A 20,030-nucleotide genomic window follows, 5' to 3' on the forward strand; every position below is an offset into this window, starting at 1 on the left:
ATATGGTTTCCTTTAATTACCAGATGCTAAATTGAAGACCGCCTCTTTGCGGTACGTTTTAATGGGAAGCAAAATGGCCGACGCGGAATCCATACTAACAGTGGCGTGCGTATTGTTTTTGACCAGGGTATAAAGCAGGAAGATTGCATAAAATGAGAAATCCTTTACAATACGAAAAAAAAAAATTAAATGTTCTATATTGCACTTTCATTTGAATGAAATCTAACTTTTTTCTTTTTCTAACCGAGTTCAAAAAGGAGGAGGTTCACAATTCATCAGAATCTTTTTTTTATGTATGTTTCTATACATTCATATTTAATGCAATGCAATGCAATTATTTTTTCAAAATTAATAAATATTTTTCTAAAAACAATTAAGAGTTGTGTTTAATTCACAAAAAGAGTTCATGAATTGAGTTGGTGGGTATTTTGATATAAATACGGGAACATTTTAATCGAAAATTGTCACTTCAATCTTGTTTGAGACTCTTGTCGATGCAGCGATACCGCACGACGACGACCTCACTGGCACAACGGTGCGCGCTTTAAAATTAAGTACGGGGTCCAGGGTTTGATGCCCGACATCGACTTGTTTTCACTAATTAACATTTGACATACAATCGAGTAGAGTTTCCCCCTACAATTACTCGATACAGAATGAATGCTTGAGAAGGTAATGTTGTGATAAACGACTAAGTCACCGGGAGGTATCTTTGCCTCGTTCGAGTCCATGTAGGACTGGATGTATCGATAATGAAGTCGTATTTATATCGAAATACCCACCAACTCAATGTCATGGACATAAATATCTGGCAAATATGAATTTATAGTTATCAAAAGTTTAATTATTTACCAATAACCTAGAGCGGGCAGTTACCTTGGCCAACGAATTAGTTTGGCCATCCAAAGGGGCAATGCTGCCAGCATCTTAGGAACTGTGCCTCGCTGCGGTGGTTTCGAGGACGTTTTAGATTTTATTTAGTTTTTAAATAGTTTATTTTAGGTTATAGTTATGTATTAATAAAAATTATATTTTATCTGTAAAAAAAAAAAAAATATTTACCCACTTTATAAATTAAGTGTAACAGTTAACAACGAAACGAACCAATAATATATTTTACGCTATTAGTTTCCAGTAAGTTATTTTACAAAATGTAAAGTTACTAGATGGGCCCTTTTTTTTTTTTTTTCTTTTACGTGGGGAATCATGGATACCAACACACCCGGGGAGGTGCAATGGTTATGTCGGACTCTTACCGACTAAACCCCACGGTGTTCAAACACGTCGCCTGGTGACTGGGTTAAGGGAACGCTTTCGCACACGACCGCGAAACAAGATGTGCCCTGCGACATCGCCCGCGTAATTTTGGGAGGCAGCGTACTGCTACATACTCGTAGTGTACACCTATAGTCATATATGAGATTTTGAGATTTTTTCACAAACATTTTTTTTTATCTTACGTAATTTTTTTTTTCAATGAAAAGTATACTATATTATTTCTAATACCTCCAAGACTATGTATAAAAAGTTTCATGAAGATCGTTTTAGTAGTTTTCGCGTGAACGCGTAACAAATATACTTGCCTTCACATTTGTAATATTAGTAGGGATTATTCTACTTTTTGAAAAACATTAAATATTTAGATAAAAATAATATTACTAATAAAGCAATTCTGTATTAATGAATCCGCCAGGGGGGCAATCACCAATTGACGGTAGATCTGAAAACAGTAGTAACCAAAAATATTTTGCAAACGCGAATTAGAATCTTTTATCTCAAAAACAAAACACCTTTTGTTCGCCGACCCGACGCCGACCGCTTTATTGTTTACATTTCGGAATTAACAAAAACGCACGGTAGCTTTCCAAAACGACCCACGTTGAGTGACGGATTGTGACAGACAAACAGACGGATTCCGAGAAAACACATTAAACACTTGTATAATTGAAATGTCGGATTTACAGAACCAATCCTTTTCTTTTTTTTTGTATTATTATATAAACACGTTTTGGTTCTATAAGAAGAATGGTATGTGTGAGTGTGCTGTATGTGGTTAGAGTTCCGTACAAATCCTGCAACGCGCTGCTCTGTGCCCATCATGCGTAGGTGTTAAGCCTCATATGACTGTAATTTTTAGTCTTATACATAAATAACTAAATAACTATGCCCAACGGCGTTTCTAGCTGACCCGCACCTAGAAACTATTTGCAGCGCCTACCAGGTTGGCCTGTTTTATTTCCAAACTATGGTATTCGTGGCCGTACGTGTTATTCTATACCCGTCGCAACTTCTAAGCGATGGGTTAAATTTGAATATTTTAAAACTGAATTTGCAGGTATATAATCAAACTTAATATTTATATTACTTGATTTCTTTCGCATTTATAATATTATTATTTAGTACGATGATACGCATGCATTTGATCGTTGTCCCATATGCCTCGCGACTGGCTGTTATCTGTGAAGAGTTATGTCCTTTATCTCCGATAATATTTATCAGATCTACATTAAAATTAGACAGAACATGTCAAATCTTCCAGTTACAGTTTTATTATAAGTATAAATGTGAGACATCTATAAGCGGCGGGTAAACCTGATTTTTGGTGTGACGACACAGGCCGTGGCGACGCATTGCCACGCTATATGATTGAAGTTTTATATTGAATGAATGAAAATTAATTTTGTAATAAAACAGTAATTATTAACCGACTATTTTTTTTTTTTATTTGTGTAACAAATTTGTAATACTTTATCTTTTCATTATGCAATATCTGCAATAACTTACAGAAAACAATTTCGATGTTTCACACCTGCCAGGCGTCCCGTGACGGCTCACACGTTTTATATATTCCACTAAGAGTTACTGTTAGGGAGTATGGTAGTCATACCCCTAATTGATACAGAACCAATCCATACATATACATGCACATACTTTGGGTTGTAGCTTAGAACACCTTTAGTTATTACCTGTTTGTGTACCTAATAACAATAAACAATTGGTATCTACGTGACATCGCACCGGAACACTAAATCGCTTAGCGACACTTCTTTATCAGTAGGGTGGTAACTAGCCGCAGCCGAATCTCCTAACAGACAAATTGGGCTGGGAACGAGCTTCCTCCTCTTAAAAAAATACCACACGTCGGTAGATAAATAAAATAAAAAATACAAATAGCCTTCATTTCTAGAAACATGCGATAGTTAAATACAACTTTAAATTATTTGATTTCATAAAAACATTTACATTACAACACACACCAACACACAAACATTGCCTATTGCCAATAGTCGATCAGAAAATGTAGATACCTGAAGTTCCTAAATTCCTAAGTGACAAATAAACGGATATATGGACCAAGTTTATTTGATCTATATGAACCACTAATGCTTTAAATAAACCTCTAAAACATTAATAATAATCCCTAATGACGAGCTCTCCCACTGTTGCAGCTTGCCTTAAAAGACCTTATAGTTTTTTATCTATTAATACCGATCCCTAAAATTTTAATAATAAATAAAACAAACAAAAATTATACCTACATCCAGAACCCTAAGCTACATTTTAGTGTGCACCGATTTCAACAGTTGCCATATTATATTATCTGTGACGTTGACACAAAGGCATTCAGGTGTGAATTCAAATTTCGAACAATGGTGTTTGACAGCTCAATGCTTTTTTTTAATTTCTCTTAAGGCTTAGAAGCCGGTTCTTTGTTCCTTATTTTTTTTAAATTTGCACGCAGTGAAATTGATTCACGCGTTTTCATGCACGTTAATTAATTGAGTTGATGGGCAATTAACGTGGGAAAGTCCTTGTTTTAATGGGAACACGAGTAGAGTATAATTACGCGGTTCATGCAAGCCTGGTGTATAGATTCGGTGGGATTAAAATCAATATTAAGCTATAAAGTTTTGGTAAATAAATAATACAGTGCAAATCTTTATATGCACTTTGTAACTACAGTTCTGTTTATGAAAAGCTTAATTTGCTATACTCCGCGAAAAGCAGGAGATTTTTTATCTGTTTACTTTATATGTATGGTGTAATTTATAATTTCCTCAATCTTTATACTCCATACCAAACAGATCTACGGCAATGTAACCTCTACGCGCGTTTCACTTCGAAACCGGAGCATCCTCAGGAGATGTTGACTTTGCAATGAATAATTGTTAAGTGTTCAAAATTATGAATTGCAATTGTTCATCATGGAATTCCGCATAGTAACGCCTGCTTCTATCCACTATAGCAAGTCTGTCTGTTTGTGGTGGTTCTACCACCGGCTCGGAAGGCAGATTCTACCGAGAAGAAGCCGGCAAGAAACTCAGCAGTTGCTCTTTTCGAACAGCTACATTATTATAGAAGCAGACTTTTTTGCGGAACTGGAGGTTATCTTCATTTCATATCAGATTTTCTGCATAACATCTGCATAGACTGCATAACCTGTGCAGGGTATGCACAGGTTAAGCAGATGTTATGCACGCCACTGCACACACACACACACGTCGTTTTGGTCAAAAAGCATTTATCGTAATGCAGTCTATTTCCGTAAGCGTTTCAAACACATCCGACGGTAAATCATAAAAATAGCACTCGAATCGAAGAGCGATAGCCCATAAGTGCTGGTTCCGTTCTCGCTTATCTTCAGATGTTCTGCCTTTTATCATAACTACTTGTACTGCCACGCAATTATATAATAACCGACTTGACGGCCGATTGGCGCAGTTTGCAGCGACCCTGCTTTCTGAGTCCAAGGCCGTGGGTTCGATTCCCACAACTGGAAAATGTTTGTGTGATGAGCGTGAATATTTTTCAGTGTCTGGGTGTTTATACATATATTCTAAGTATTTATGTATATTATTCATAAAAATATTCATCAGTCGTCTTAGTACCCATAACACAAGCTGAGCTTACTTTGGGGCTAGATGACGATGTGTGTATTGTCGTAGTATATTTATTTATTTATTTATATTTAATAACCATTTGGTATGGTTATATTCTATTTGAAGATACCTGCAAGCTTCGGTATCTCAGTTGACACCTTTAGCCACAGTGAAATGTTGCCATCAAATAAGTCAAAGTCAAAGTCAAAAATATCTTTATTCAAGTAGGCCCATAGGTGGCTCTTTTAGGTTACGCTTAAAGACACAACGATAAATTTAAAGATGTTAAAATAATGACACTCTATAGCCAATACATATTTGAAAATTTAATGTAGGTTCACAAAAATGTATCAAAATTTAAAAGAAAATGTGACTGCAATAATTTGAACGTTAGAAGCAAAAATAAACTTGCAGTGCAGTACACTAGACTACACAAAATAAGCAATTCATTTAAAGGAAATTGTATACAATTTTACAATAAATTACCGGTTGATATCTTGGGGATGTCACTAAAGAAGTTCAAAGTTTGTATTAAGCGAAAGCTTATAGAAAAGTCCTATTATGGTATAAAGGATTATTACGTAAACGATAAAAAAGCTTGGGTGTAAACAATTGCTCTAACCAGGTTGCTTCTTAAATATTTTCTAATGACAATGTGAGATGGTGATAACAAAAAGAACACCCGGCTAAGTTTGTTGTGGGCTTCTTCTTAGACCAGGGCGCGATTGGAACCCGCTTTAGTTTTAAGTTTACGATTGTAGTTATCGCCATCACTACTCACTGCTATGTACACATTTTGTATACAATAACGCATCAAAAGTGCCATCTATGTGCCTATTTGAATAAAGAAATATTTGACTTTGACTTTGACTTTGACATTTATTCTCAAAAGAAACAGTTTCACTTAACTAAATAGAAATTATAAATTAACATAAAGGAGTGGTAATATATTATCTAGTTAGTGTGATACAAAACTAGCAACTTAAACAGCTTTTATCCCTTCCTGCTAATATTATAATTATAAATGTCAATGTATGTTTGTTTGTTACGCTTTCACGCAAAAACTACTTAACCGATCCTCATGAAACTTTGTACACATATTCTTGGAAGTGTTAGAAGTAATATAGGATACTTTTTATCCCGACATTAAGCTCGTTTCCTTTGGGAGAGGGGATGAGTTTTTGACGATTTTACATCATAACTGCGACAAATTATAACCGATTTAAATAATTATTTTTGTACTTTAGAGGTTATAATATGTGTTTAATTTTGCCCAAACTGTGGTTGGAGATAGAGGACAGAACTCCTCAGCGGACAGCAGCAAACCGCTCATTTAAGTCTTAGCGATACTGAATACTTAAATTTTTTTCACATCTACAACTAAATTTAAAATGCCACATCAAAAACAAAATCAAACGCAGACGAAGTCGCGGGCAGCAGCTAGTATTATATGTATGAACGCTTCGTTAGTGCCTGTGATAGGGCTACATGAATAAAACACTTTTGAATTTGAATTTGGATTTTATTTGGCAACAGACGTAACGCGCTTAACAGAAAGGTTTGTTCCAGATGACTTAAGCGCGGCACAAACAGTCATGCGGCGCGCGTTGCTGCTGCTACTGGCGGCAGTGCTGGCTGCCGCTGCCGCTTGCCCGTGGGCCTGCTCGTGCCGCCCTGGTGCCGCTGACTGCGCGCACCGCGCTCTTCTGCACGCGCCTCGCCGCCTGCCGACCGACGCGCATCGCCTGTGAGTACCAGCACTTTAATATATAATGTTTTATCTTGGTGCCGTCTCCTTACGAAAGCTTGCAATCATTAGGGCTGTCTCTACTAACACCGGTGCTCTGAAAAATGATTTGGTGCTCTTTCCAAACCATTGTCGAAGGTTTTTGAGCCATGATATTCTTCTCCGGCTAGGCCTTCTTCTGCCTGCCACCTTACCTTGTACGATAAGTTGAACATATTAGTCTATATAAAAAAAGTGGATATAAACAGTCTACTTACAAGAAATGGTCATAAGTGACATCTGCATATCGTCTGCGAAAGGTACAGAAGTTATTTGCGGGATTGAGTATGCGCTTTTATAATATGATTCCTAAGGTAATTTTGACCTACCTATACATAAGTTTAAAGAATATACTATACAATGGATGAATTGCTTAACGACAAGGTTGCTTGGAAGCATCCGGCTCCGCTTACATCTCTCACAAGATAGAAAAATGAATGTTAAAATGTAAAAATGGAAAAGAGCAACTGCTGAGTTTCTTGCCGGCTTTTTCTCGGTAGAATCCGCCTTCCAAACCGGTGGTAGAGCCACTACAGACAGACAGATTTGACGTATCAAAAGAGCTCATATTAGCCTACTTAAAATAAATTTTTGAATTTGAATTTTGAAGAAGTTCATATATTTTAGTGTTCCGCATCACATAACCAAAATATTCTAATTTTCTTCTTTTAATTGTTAAGAGTAAGGCCTCCGGAACCTTACCGATTTGCTGCAATACAGTGCTATTCCGTACACGATCTGTCCAAGATATTCTTAGCATACGTCTGTACAACCACAACACGAACGCTTCGAGTTTCCTGGACATTATCTCTGTCAGAGTCCAAGCTTCTACGCCATATAGGCGTACAGAGAATGCATAGAACCGCGCAGCGCTATGCGTTTTCGAAGCAATGCTTAGGTTTCGGTCACAGAGTACTTTTTTCAGTCTAGAAAAGGCGATAATGTGCGGGACACATAGTTCGGAGAAAGGATGGACGTTGGGCACCCAAGGTGCTGGAATGGAAGCCCCGAACTGCACAGCACAGCGTTGGTCGACCCCCAACGAGGTGGACAGAAGACATTAAGCGCGTCGCAGGTAGCCGCTGGATCCAAGCGGCACAGAACCGTGGAATTTGGAACTCCCTACAAAAGACCTATGTCCAGCGGTGGACGTCTATCGGTTGATATGATGATGATAAGTCAATTATCTTCGAATCGAAACTTGCAAGTGCTGTAAAAGTAAAGAGTAACACTTGCACGCCCTGTGAAGTGTTACTCTTTTATCCAGTTCCTCTGTTTGTTTTGCAGAAGTCGGTCCAATCGTATGATTCGCTAACTATTCCTACTAAAAGAAGTATGAAGCAAATGTCCATAATAGCACATTATTGTATGATCTCGTGATTCATAATAAAAGGGGTTTCCATAGCGGGGAATACCCATTTGTTTTATGCTGTAGACACTATGCTTTCACAATTTTTTTAAAAGTGAAACTTTTATTACATCGTCTCAAACTTTTTCGTCTGTGTGTTGCATGTCGCGTGACGGCCAGCGGAGTAGGGATAAAGTGTCAGGCGCTCGTCAGAGCAGCCGAGGTGAATATGGCGGCGCCTATAGTTCGCATCAGCTGACCGCGTAGTGTAACTATCACACATTTGTGCCATGAAATTGATAATAGAATGATTGAAAATAATACTAAGATGTGGAAACTTCATTATTTTATGTGATATTATTACTGTATCCTTAAAGTACTGTTTGTTTCCCTTGAAAATCTAATAAATAAATAATTGAAAAAAAGAACAAAATGACTCAACGATCATAAAATATTGTTTTCAGTTTTTTGATATGCGTCTGTCATCTAAATAATTGTAAATTTTTAAGTAACTCGTACTCTTAGAAACAGAGTTTAAAAAAAATATTTGTCGGAGACCTAGTCTACTTTTATCAAATATGAAATAAATATCGATTTGTATATACCTTTAATGGAATATTATTTAGAAAATTTTCAGCCAAATGTCTAAATGTGAAAATAAAGTTTAACTTTTACCGTCCCTTAATAAAACCACACAATCCTTTTTTTATTATTCTTACCCATAGGGAAAAGGCAAAGGTATATCACCGTTCAGCCATGTCTTCAGTGGTAATAATGACTTATTTGATTGTACGGCATAAAAATGATGTCATTGCATAATCGTTAGTGAACCTATTCGATTATCGATTATTCTTTTCATAAACTCGGAATCGATAGTTTCACTTCAATGGTTTTTGGTGTTATCGTCATCAACCCACTACAGGCTGTTGACTTCACAATGAATAATTTTTCATCATCATCATCATCATCATCTCAACCAATCGACGTCCACTGCTGGACATAGGTCTTTTGTAGGGAGTTCCACAATGCACGGTCCTGGGCCGCTTGCCTCCAGCGGCTCCCAGCGACTCGCCTGATGTCTGTCCACCTCGTTGGGACCGACCTACACTGCGTTTGCCGGTGCGGGGTCGCCATTCCAGCACCTTAAGACCCCAACGTCCATCGGTTCTCCGAGCTATGTGCACTGCTATTGAACTTTGGAACAATACTGCTCAGCGGCAGAAATAAACATGGGTGTAGTACTTACCCGGACGATCTCTATCAGGCCAAGATATACTGTTATGTCTATGCGAGATTAGCGTTTTCCTCGCTAAAGGCAATATAAACCTAATATTGTGTTACGGCGGAAGTCTTTTGTGTGCGAAAGCGCTAAGTTATTGCGCAGTGTATTACGGGTGCCCCCTGCTTTATTGAACTGGGTGTGAGACGCACAGAGTAGCGAAAAGCATTTTCTTTACATCTTATATTTTAATCCCGACGCAAAAACGACGGGGTGTTATAAGTTGTGTGTGTGTGTGTGTGTGTGTGTGTGTGTGTGTGTGTGTGTGTATAATAAATAAATAAATATACTACAACAATACACACATCGCCATCTAGCCCCAGAGTAAGCGTAGCTTGTGTTATGGATACGGAGAGGCTGATGAATGTTTTTATGAATAATATATATAAATAAAAAAATACTTATAATATACAAACAAACACTCAGGCTCCGAAAAACATTCATGTTCATCATACAAATATTGTCCAGTTGTGGGAAGCGAACCCACAGTTTTGACTCAGAAAGCAGGGTCGCTGCCCACTGCGCCAATCGGCCGTCTTACGTACTTCGTAAATACGAAGTTTAATATATTAAATACTCAATAGTGTAGGATATTAGAATAGTTTCCTCGACTTCTCCCGGATCCCTCCAATATAACTGGTTAATAAATGGCAATGTTCTGAGGTAACAGATGTAAAAAAAAAAATACTACCGAACTGAAAAAATTCTTTTTTTAAAGGTGGTTAAAGTCAAAGTCTATCTAAGTGCACATAGATGGCATTTTTGATGCGTACATTACATGTCAAATATGACATATTATTATTATACATTAAAAATACTTTATACAAAATAGTAATAATTTAGTTCGTTTAATCAAAATAAAAAATATAAATAATTTATAAATATATATGCTACGACAAAACAAACATCGCCATCTAGCCCCAAAGTAAGCATAGCTTGTGTTATGGGTACTATGATTACTGATGAATAATTATATGAATAATATACATAAATACTTATAATATACTAGCTATTGCCCGCAACTTCGTCTGCGTTTGATTTTGTTTTTAAAGTATTCAGTATCACTAAGCCTTAAATGAGTATAGTATATATATATATATAACATGTGACTGTCAATTAATTATAGACAAATAATTTGCAATAAAATAAAATTGCGACTATAATTAAAGATCTAAGCTATCCTATCTCTTAAGTTGGACCAGAATGCTGACGGTGTGCCAATTTAATTTAAAATCGGTTAAGTAGTTTAGGAGTCCATCGCGGACAAACATCGTGACAGGAGATTTATATATATTAAGATAGATAAACACCCAGACACTGAAAAACATTCATGTTCATCACACAAACATTGTCCAGTTGTGGGAATCGAACCCACGGCCTTGGACTCAGAAAGCAGGGTCGCTGCCCACTGCGCCAATCGGCCGTCAAATTACGTCGGCCGTAATTAATCAAAATAGTAATAATTTAGTTTGTTTAAACATTTCTATTAGATGCCTCTTCTCGTATATACTCTGTGCACACCCCATAAAATAATATTACACCATGAAGTCCACCGGAGGAAAATGGGAAACCGACCCCATGTTACGATGTTACGGGCTATTCTTACCACGGGGGACACTTTAAACGTCACATCGAGACTAATTATTTTCGCAGTGTTACAAGGATCGTCTTCTTAGTATAGCGTATGACTATCTTTAAAGGTTGTCTTATACGCGGATAAAGTCGCAAATATACATTGGATAGAAGCAGGCGTTACTTTGCGGAAATCCACGATATGTTATGAAAATTACGCTTAATTTGCTGTACCCCGCGAACAGCAGGAGAATTTTTATGGTGTAATTTATAGTTTCTTCAATCTTTATACGCCACACCAAACAGATCTTCGGCAATGTACCCTCTACGCACGTTTTGCCGGAACCGGAGCATCCTCAGGAGATGTTGACTTTACAATGAATAATTGTTACAGTAACAATTATTCATTGTAAAGTCGCGGACTATAGCAAATTGAGCTTAATTTTCATAAATATACTACGACAATACACACATCGCCATCTAGCCTCAAAGTAAGCGTAGCTTGTGTTATGGGTACTAAGATGACTGATGAATATTTTCATGAATAATATACATCAATATCTCGAATATTCATATAAACACCCAGACACTGAAACACATACATGCTCATCACACAAACATTTTCCAGTTGTGGGAATCGAACCCACGACCTTAGACCTAGAAAGCAGGGTCGCTGCCCACTGCGCCAATCGGCAGTCTTTGCTATAACATAACCTCTACTTAACCAACAAAAAAGTTTGGTTTACAATAAAACAGCTTACAGTCTTGTCTGTGGTTTTGCCGTTGCCGCAAGCGATTTAGCGTTACGGTACGATGTCGCGAAGAAAATAATTTAAATGATATACCAGGCTAGTCCGCCACTATTTTAAATTGCATTATGACTTAACATCAAGTGTGATTGCAGCCTTTTGACTTCGCACACTTTCGTTGTGTCACACATAAATGTAGTGTTTGTATGCTCATTGGCAAAGATAGGTTGTTTCCTCTTTGCGTTGCTTTACTTTCAAATGTGATTTTCTTTCTTCCACTCCCCGCCGGGTCGTCGAACTAGTCGCCCAGCAAGTAGTATCAGTCTATTCAAGTATCGCCCGAGGGCTAGATTGAGTCTAGATAGATCGGGGCAGCGAGCTTCGCAACACCACTTCAAACTTAAAGCGATGAGGTGACCATGAGATACGGCAACTCTAGTATATTCTCTGACTGACATTAGAATAAATAAAAAGTGTGTGCGTGTAACCTTTACGCGCGATTGAAATAAAACTTTTATTATTATTTATTGATAAAAGAGTAAATTGTTCCTGGGACTCCGACATTTCATATTCACTATTTAATTTTATATTTTATTTAAAATTCATTAATGTCACTTTCACATTTTATAAATATTTTCATTTGTTAAATGAGAATAATTGAGAGTAGAAAATTGAAGGTTAGATTAGCACATGTCTTTATAACCTTGTCATTGAATATTATGGAATGTCGCAATCGCCAGAAAATTTATTCATAATTTATTTATTACAAAAGTAATGAATAAACAATTATATTTAGAGATTTTACAAAAACATTGAAATATAATTTTTTTTTAAACTGTTGAATTTTTATTCACCTTGCTATTCACAGTTGATCCGTTTGAAAATATGGGAAATAAATAATCCTAGTTGATTATGATATTTGCCACTAGCTGAAGTATAAGTTAAGAAGCGTGGAGTACATGACATACTTACGACCAATCCAAATAATTATGTTTAAATAGCGGAAACTACACAGACGACAGACGTAAGCGTTAGTTCCGTCAAAAAAAAATCTGATTTACTCCCTAGTCGCGCTTAAAGAAGTTTTACTTCCAAAATAATTGCAGTGCAATATACTAGAGAGTTGCCGGTGTAATAACAGGCATATTAGGTTTAACGCCTAATAAAAATTAATTCGGTAATAGGATATCGTGTACAACTTTACAATAATCTAGTGGCTGACATCTTGGAGATGTCTCTTAAACAGTTCATCGTATTCAACGCCATCATATCAACCAATCATATCACTCGTGGCACTATCCCGTTCTCTTGCTGTAAGTCCTATCTACAAAGGTTGCCTGTAAGAGATTGCTTGCAGCAATAAGGCCGCCTTTGCATGTCTACATTGTGTACTGTATACTCCTTACTGTTTCTTTTCCTGTATGTTATACGTGCAATAAAGGGTTTCTTCTTCTTCTTCTTCATATCAACCAATTGCCGGGCCATTACAGGGCACGGGTCTCCTTTGGCGGCCGATTGGCGCAGTGGGCAGCGACCCTGCTTGCTGAGCGAAGGCCGTGGGTTCGATTCCCACAACTGGACAATGTTTGTGTGATGAACATGAATGTTTTTCAGTGTCTGGGTGTTTATCTATATATTAAAGTTTTTATGTATATTATTCATATAATTACTTATCAGTCATCTTAGTACCCATAACACAAGCTATGCTTACTTTCGGGCTAGATGGCGATGTGTGTATTGTCGTAGTATATTTATTATTATTATTATTCCACAATGAGAAGGGTTTAGGTCGCAGTCCACCAAGCTGGCTGAGCGTGGATATACACGCCTTTGAGAACTCTATGGACAAGCATACAAGTTACCTCACGTTGTTTACCTTCACCGTTGAAGCGAGTGATATTTTAATTGTTCAAAACGCGCATAACTTGGCAAGTTAGAGATGCGTGCTCGGATTCGAACTCGGCTTCCCGAAAATGAAGCCGATATCCTAAGCTATCACCGCCATATTGGATAAAAACGGGGGATACAATTTTTGTCTCCTGCAAATGCTAGGCCCTGCGTATTTACTCTGAAGAGTTTATGTTTTTCACCTTTTAAACATATTTTTTTATGTATAATTCGATTAAATAAATTAATTAAAAAATAAATGAAATTACAGTGAGGTGCTAGCTAGAAAAAAAAAATTAATAATCGTGTACCTAAAAACAATGAACATGGTCACCCCAGTTCCACAAAGTGTAGCTCGCGGCATTTCCTCCGTGGAGAAGTTATCGGAATTGATATAGCCACTTACATATTACTTGCAGGCTGCATCTATAGGCAACGAGGCATTGCCTTATCATATCAACCGATAGACGTCCACTGCTGGTCCTGCGACGCGCTTAATATCGTCTGTCCACCTCGTTGGGGGTCGACCAACGCTGCACTTATCAGTTCGGAGCTGCCATTCCAGCAACTTGGGATCCCAACATCCATCTATTCCGAACTATGTGTCCCGCCCATTGCCACTTCAGCTTCGCGACTCGTTGAGCTATGTCGGTAACTCTGGTTCTTCTACAAATCTCCACATTTCTGATTTGGTCGCGTAGAGATAATAGCTCTCTCCATCGCCCGCTGAGTGACTCTGAGCCTTCTTATGAGGCCCATAGTTAGCGATCATGTTTCTGAACCATAGGTCATCACTGACAAGACGCACTATTCGAAGACCTACCATAACATATTTTTTGTCAAACTGGTTTGAATATCTTGGCTTGACTATTCGTACGCCATTTTGTCTATTTTCGGTGTTTATTTTGGGTTATCAAAAATCCCGCAGGAACCATGTATTTTCCAGGGATAAAATATATCCTATGGAGGTCTCCAGGACGCAAATAATATTTATAAAAATTTCACTAAGACTAGTTAAGCCGTCAATCAATGCATAGACAATAAATGCTGCTTTTTTTAAACCCCGCGGGTAAAAAACACGTTTTTGGGCACACAGATCCTGGAACGCCGTAAAAAGTACAGAGGTGACTCCTTATGAGTATATATTAAAAAAAAAATTGTGTAGCGGTGTCAGGGCTTGTGTGAACTTTGAAAAATTGTGTCAGATCTCCAAGCTCAGCCATCCTATTGTTGGGGAAAGGTTTATTTTTGTTACTTCTGTGATGATTTTCTGTCATTTATAATCTGTAATACGATTGTAGCAACAATTCTAATCTTAAATCTAGAAATAACCACCTCGTATCTGATTGGTTAAAGTAAAATTGCTGTTCCCGCGATTTCAGTCTGGCCAATCAGAACGTTTCCCGGGAAGATGGAAACATGAAAAGTGGAATATAGGACGGAAGGCTCCCTTATTCTATAAAATATTAGATATGTCAAGCTTTGCATAGGCAGTATTTGCGTCAGCTGATCTCCTGACAAATTGTACTGACAAATATACATCCTGACAAATGGATCGCAGTTAACGGGAGTTTATAATAATTGAGAGAGACGATTGGGGTTCCGGGAGATATTATAATAAAATACAATAAAACTGAAGTGGTCTGTTTGTAATTTCGTAACCTCCATTGAATTGGGATCGTACAGAACCCTCATTCCGCCATTATTGTATGCACTTTTCACTTCAAACCCACGGAATGTTGCGAGCTCACAAACTTTTCCCATTTTCCTAATTGTATTGTAAACGTTTAAGAACAGTAGAGGTAAAAAAGATTACTGTCAACTGCTAAATGGTATCAAGTGACCAACCGTTTGATTGAGAAACCAATCTAAAGTGGAGTGGTTTTTGATGCTTCAATATTAGTCGTATACACGGTTTTTGTATGTGGAACAAAGTTTCACATGCTACATAAGAAATTATTATTGTTCTTAAACCACTCTACTTTAGTAGTGTTTCTGGAACAAACGGTTAGTAACTTTATTCCGTTTAGCAGTTGACAGTAATTATTTTACCTCTAGTGTTCTAAACGTTTACCATAAAATGAGGAAAATGGGAAAAGTTTGTGAGCTCGCAACATTCCGTGGGTTTTTAGCAGGTCGTGTAATAAGTCACTTCCCTTGTTATAACTCTATTTAATCTGCGTGTTCGCCGTGTGTATAGCGCAGTGTACCGATTGCAACTGTCGTGTAAAATATAAAAATGTTCTATTGAAATAACCGGTCGCGGCAGGGCGACTCGCTGTATCAGCAACAGGAGTCGCGCTATGCATGTGTCCCTACAGGTTTGAAGTGAAAAGTGCGCGGGGCGTTTTCACTGTTTGGACACAACGCACTGCATACAATGGAATAATTGAATAAACAGGAAGTTATTTAATTAGTTATTTTTTTTTTCTACAATTTTTTTTTATTTATTTACTTACTTGTTTAATTTAAATTGTTAAATATGTACTGTTTGCGTTAGTTTTAGTTTTATTTGTTGTCTTTTACAGTTTATTTGGATTTTTTTATTTAAATTTACTTTAGTTATAGTAATAACGCAACGGGCGTCGCGGTTGTTTGCCCAGTCTGATACTGGTGCAGACTGAAAATCAGCGCTGAGCATTGTTGCTAATGCACAGCATAAGGCTGAGTTTGCGGCCGTTTGCCATATTGTTAATATTAATTGATAATCATTTAGTGAATAATCTTGTATTAACAATAGTGTACGGCAATAAAGGATTTTTATTATTTATTTATTATTATTTTACAATTATGGCTGAATGAGGGTTCTGTACGTTCTTAACTCTGAGACTGCACCCTTAGTTGCCAAATCGTCTGAGTAAGCAGGTTAGTTTTAAACTAACTCCACTCTGTTACTTTACAATTTAATTCACTTACTCACGGAACCCTGCCAAGTTACACTGGCTCCCCTCCAATAGCGGTACTATTTAATTATTACTTATTGCTTTCAGAAGTTATGGAGGTATTTATTAGGGGGGGAAATGGGGGGACCGAGTATTATTTAATAAACTGCACCCCGTACCCCTATTAATGGGCTATCGGACAAATTGAAGGACATTTTTCTATATTTATCACTTCTCCCTTGTCCTCAGGGAGGTTTAGACCTCCCTGGCGTATCGGTGAGCTCTGTGGATTTAAGTGGGAGGTCCCGGGTTCGAAAAAAATCTGAGTTACTCCCTAGTCGCGCCTAAAGAAGTTTAACTTCAATAAGATCTATATGTATATAGAAATATGATACGAAATGATGAAAATCCTTTGCCCGAATAGTTACATTAAAAATGCTAAGCAAAATCCTAAGAACAAAATAGCTGGAGGTGTCCCCACTCTTAATGAGAACAATGATCCACATGATAAACTGCTGAGTTTCTTGCCGGCTTCTTATCGGTAGAATCTGCCTTCCGAACCGGTGGTAGAGTCACTACATACAGACAGACTTGACGTTTCAACAGTGCTTATATTAGGCATACTTGAAATAGTAAGTTCATATTGTCATAGTTTATAAATTAATTTAATAAAGTGATATTTGTATGGTATGTTTATTTGCATCTTTTCGTGGCCTCATCGCTATCCTACTAAAGTTATAATAATAGATCAGAGCAATCCAGCTTGTTATTGAACAGTTTAAACAGTAACATCATAGACAATGTGTAGAAACAATCTATATGCGCTTTGGCAAAAATCCCCAGATTTGAGTTTGACAGGAGCCGGGCTCTTGACACTTTGGCCATTAGTACATTTCTAAACTTGCAAAGAAGTTAGCCTACCACTACACCAGTTCATCTTGGGAGGTCACCATGGGGGGGTCGGTGAAGTAGAGGGAGGGTCGGGAGGTCGGGTGCTGGCGCTTCTTTAAGCGTTTAACGATTACATAGCATTTAAAACCATAGCACGCTTTAGGTTATATCCAGTTTAAGTGTGCAAGTCTAGACGGAACCAATAAACGCGACGAGTGAACGAAACGATCACGTTTTATGAGCTGCCATTGTTTTTATTGGATGAACGAATGATGGATTCCATTCATTTCCACAGAATTTGACTTGCCTACCTTTTATTACATTTTGAGCAGTATTTTTTTTATACAGTTATACCTTTTCCTATTGTTAGTGTCGTTTTTTCTACAAACGTAGAACAAGGCGTACGATAAAATTTTTGAAAAGATTTTTATCTTCTTACGCCAAAGAAGCATAACATCCGACGCGTATACAAAAGTACAAACACTTTTTTTTTCTGTATGTGCTATAAAAATAAAGACTTTTATCTATTTATCTATAAATTATTTTAATTAGTCAAGTATTCTAATTTATTTTATTTTATACTAGCGTACCCAGTTCGCTTCGCCGGGCTTCATTTTGACGTGACAACATCTAATAAATTGGTTTGCCGGGTGACACTTCAAGAAACTGCGTTACGCTCCGCTCACGTTATGCGCTTACAATGAGAGCGAGTGAGAGGCACGCGCCCGCCTAAGAGCGAGAGAGACAGACATAAAAAGTGAAAGGCACGCGTCCCTTTGTAGTAAACGCTGTTTCATTGTACGCAAATGTATTGCAAGTTATTGTATGTATATTTGTATATAAATACGTATGTATGTGTAAAGGTAAAAATAAAATTTTGTTAATATGAAATTCAGTGCGAGATTCTTTGTATAAATTAATGTTTTAAATATAATTCTTTGTATAAATAAATGTTTTAAATTGTTACTATTATTTCATCCTTCTTCCTACTATACGAATGAATATACACATTAAAATTATTTTACCACTCAAAGTCGTTGTCACGTAAAACTTTCGCCCGTATACCGACTATACAGGCAACCAATTTTTTTATTTAAACAATAAACTTACATCATTAAATTTTTAATTTAAGTCTCATAATATATTAAATCATTTATTTCTCTTCTATTCTCTTCTCGAGCGGGTGAAGATCATTATCTACACCCATGTACACCCAACAATAGAATATCATCATAGTAAATAAAAGCTGTGTTTGAGTTTGACAGTTCAAAAATAGGAGTGCTCCGATCGTCACCAAACTTTACAGGATTACTCGCCAGGTCAATCCGGAGATTCCCTGAAAGAGTCATTGAAATCGGTCCAGCCGTTTCGGAGGCTATACGGCACATACCCACACACTTTCTCTTTTATATATATAGATATAGATAGATAGACATATTTTTTTATTATTATTGGGCTTGGTCCGTTCTATTAATTGACGGCTGACAGGCGCAGTGAGCAGGGACCCTAGCTTGAACCTAGCTAAACCCTGCTTTCTGAGTCCAAGGTCGTGGGTTCGATTCCCACAACTGGAAAAAGTTTGTGTGATGATCATGAGTGTCTGGGTGTTTATCTGGATATTATACGTATGTGTATTAAATTCATAAAAATATTCAACAGCTATCTTAGTACCCATAACACAAGCTACGCTTACTTTGGGGCTAGATGGCGATGTGTGTATTGTCGTAGTATATTTATTTATTTATTTATTTATTATTAATTAATAACAATAAATAAGTAAATAAATATTAGGTGTATATGTACAGAAATTTTTAAGTGTGACTTACTTTATATAGTCTTGTACAAAAATCGGGTACAAAGTGTAGCTCTAAAAATAAGTTTTGTGTTTTTTATTCTTTATTGCTTTAATAAGTGAATATAAATTGACAAATGTTGAGAAAAAACAATATTTTTAACACTCATTTTTTTTTTAAATCTCTTTTTATTATTTAAACTAATTAAAAAATTGTTTAAAAAAGTTCTGTCTTGGACGTCCGTGTGTCTGTATGTGCGGATCCCGTATCTTGTGGTCACGATAACGAGCGAAATACTTCACTTATGGAGTTGGTTTTATTTTCTATAGGCTTCAGTATTTTGAGGAATATGAAAGCCTATTACTTTTCAAGGTATACTTAGATGTAGTTTAAATATTATTTACAAATAATGACAATTTTATAAGAAGATAAGTGAGATTATCAGGCGTGCGCTTTTGGATTTTCCAACTGTTAAACTATCGAGAATTTTGTATGAAAGTCAAAGTCAAAGTCAAAAATATCTTTATTCAAGTAGGCCCGGCCCATAGGTGGCACTTTTGATATGTACATAAGAATTACACGGTAGTGAGATGATGGCGATAACCACATTCGTAAACTTAAAACTAAAGCTACGAGGGTTCCAAACGCGTCCTGGTCTAAGAAGAAGCCCACAACAAACTTAGCCGGGTGTTTTTTTTTTGTTATCACCATCTCACAATGTCATTTTAAATTATTAGAAGAGCAACCTGGTTAGAGCAATAATTCACACCCTAGCTTTTTCGATTACGTAATCCTTTATACTATAATAGGACTTTTCTATAAGCTTACGTTTAATACAAACTTTGAACTTTTTAAGAGACATCTCCCAAATACCAAAGTGATCTTGAAGTAGTATATTTCCGCTAACACGTGTTCCCAATTCAAAGGTAGGAATAGGAATTAAATGAGACGTCGAATGTACTA

General features: G+C 36.9%; 1 protein-coding gene across 1 annotated transcript in view; it reads left to right on the forward strand.

Annotated features, from left to right (window-relative positions):
- Positions 1 to 20,030, forward strand: part of LOC120635400 (protein slit) — a 190,088-nt gene that overhangs the window by 72,378 nt on the left and 97,680 nt on the right. Inside the window, exon 2 of the mRNA XM_039906408.1 lies at positions 6,450 to 6,627. Within this exon, the coding sequence (XP_039762342.1) occupies positions 6,476 to 6,627 (152 nt within the window). The 5' untranslated portion in view covers positions 6,450 to 6,475. The remainder of the gene's footprint in view (positions 1 to 6,449; positions 6,628 to 20,030) is intronic.

This window comes from Pararge aegeria, chromosome 26 (assembly GCF_905163445.1).
Source record: "Pararge aegeria chromosome 26, ilParAegt1.1, whole genome shotgun sequence".
Taxonomy (NCBI): domain Eukaryota; kingdom Metazoa; phylum Arthropoda; class Insecta; order Lepidoptera; family Nymphalidae; genus Pararge; species Pararge aegeria.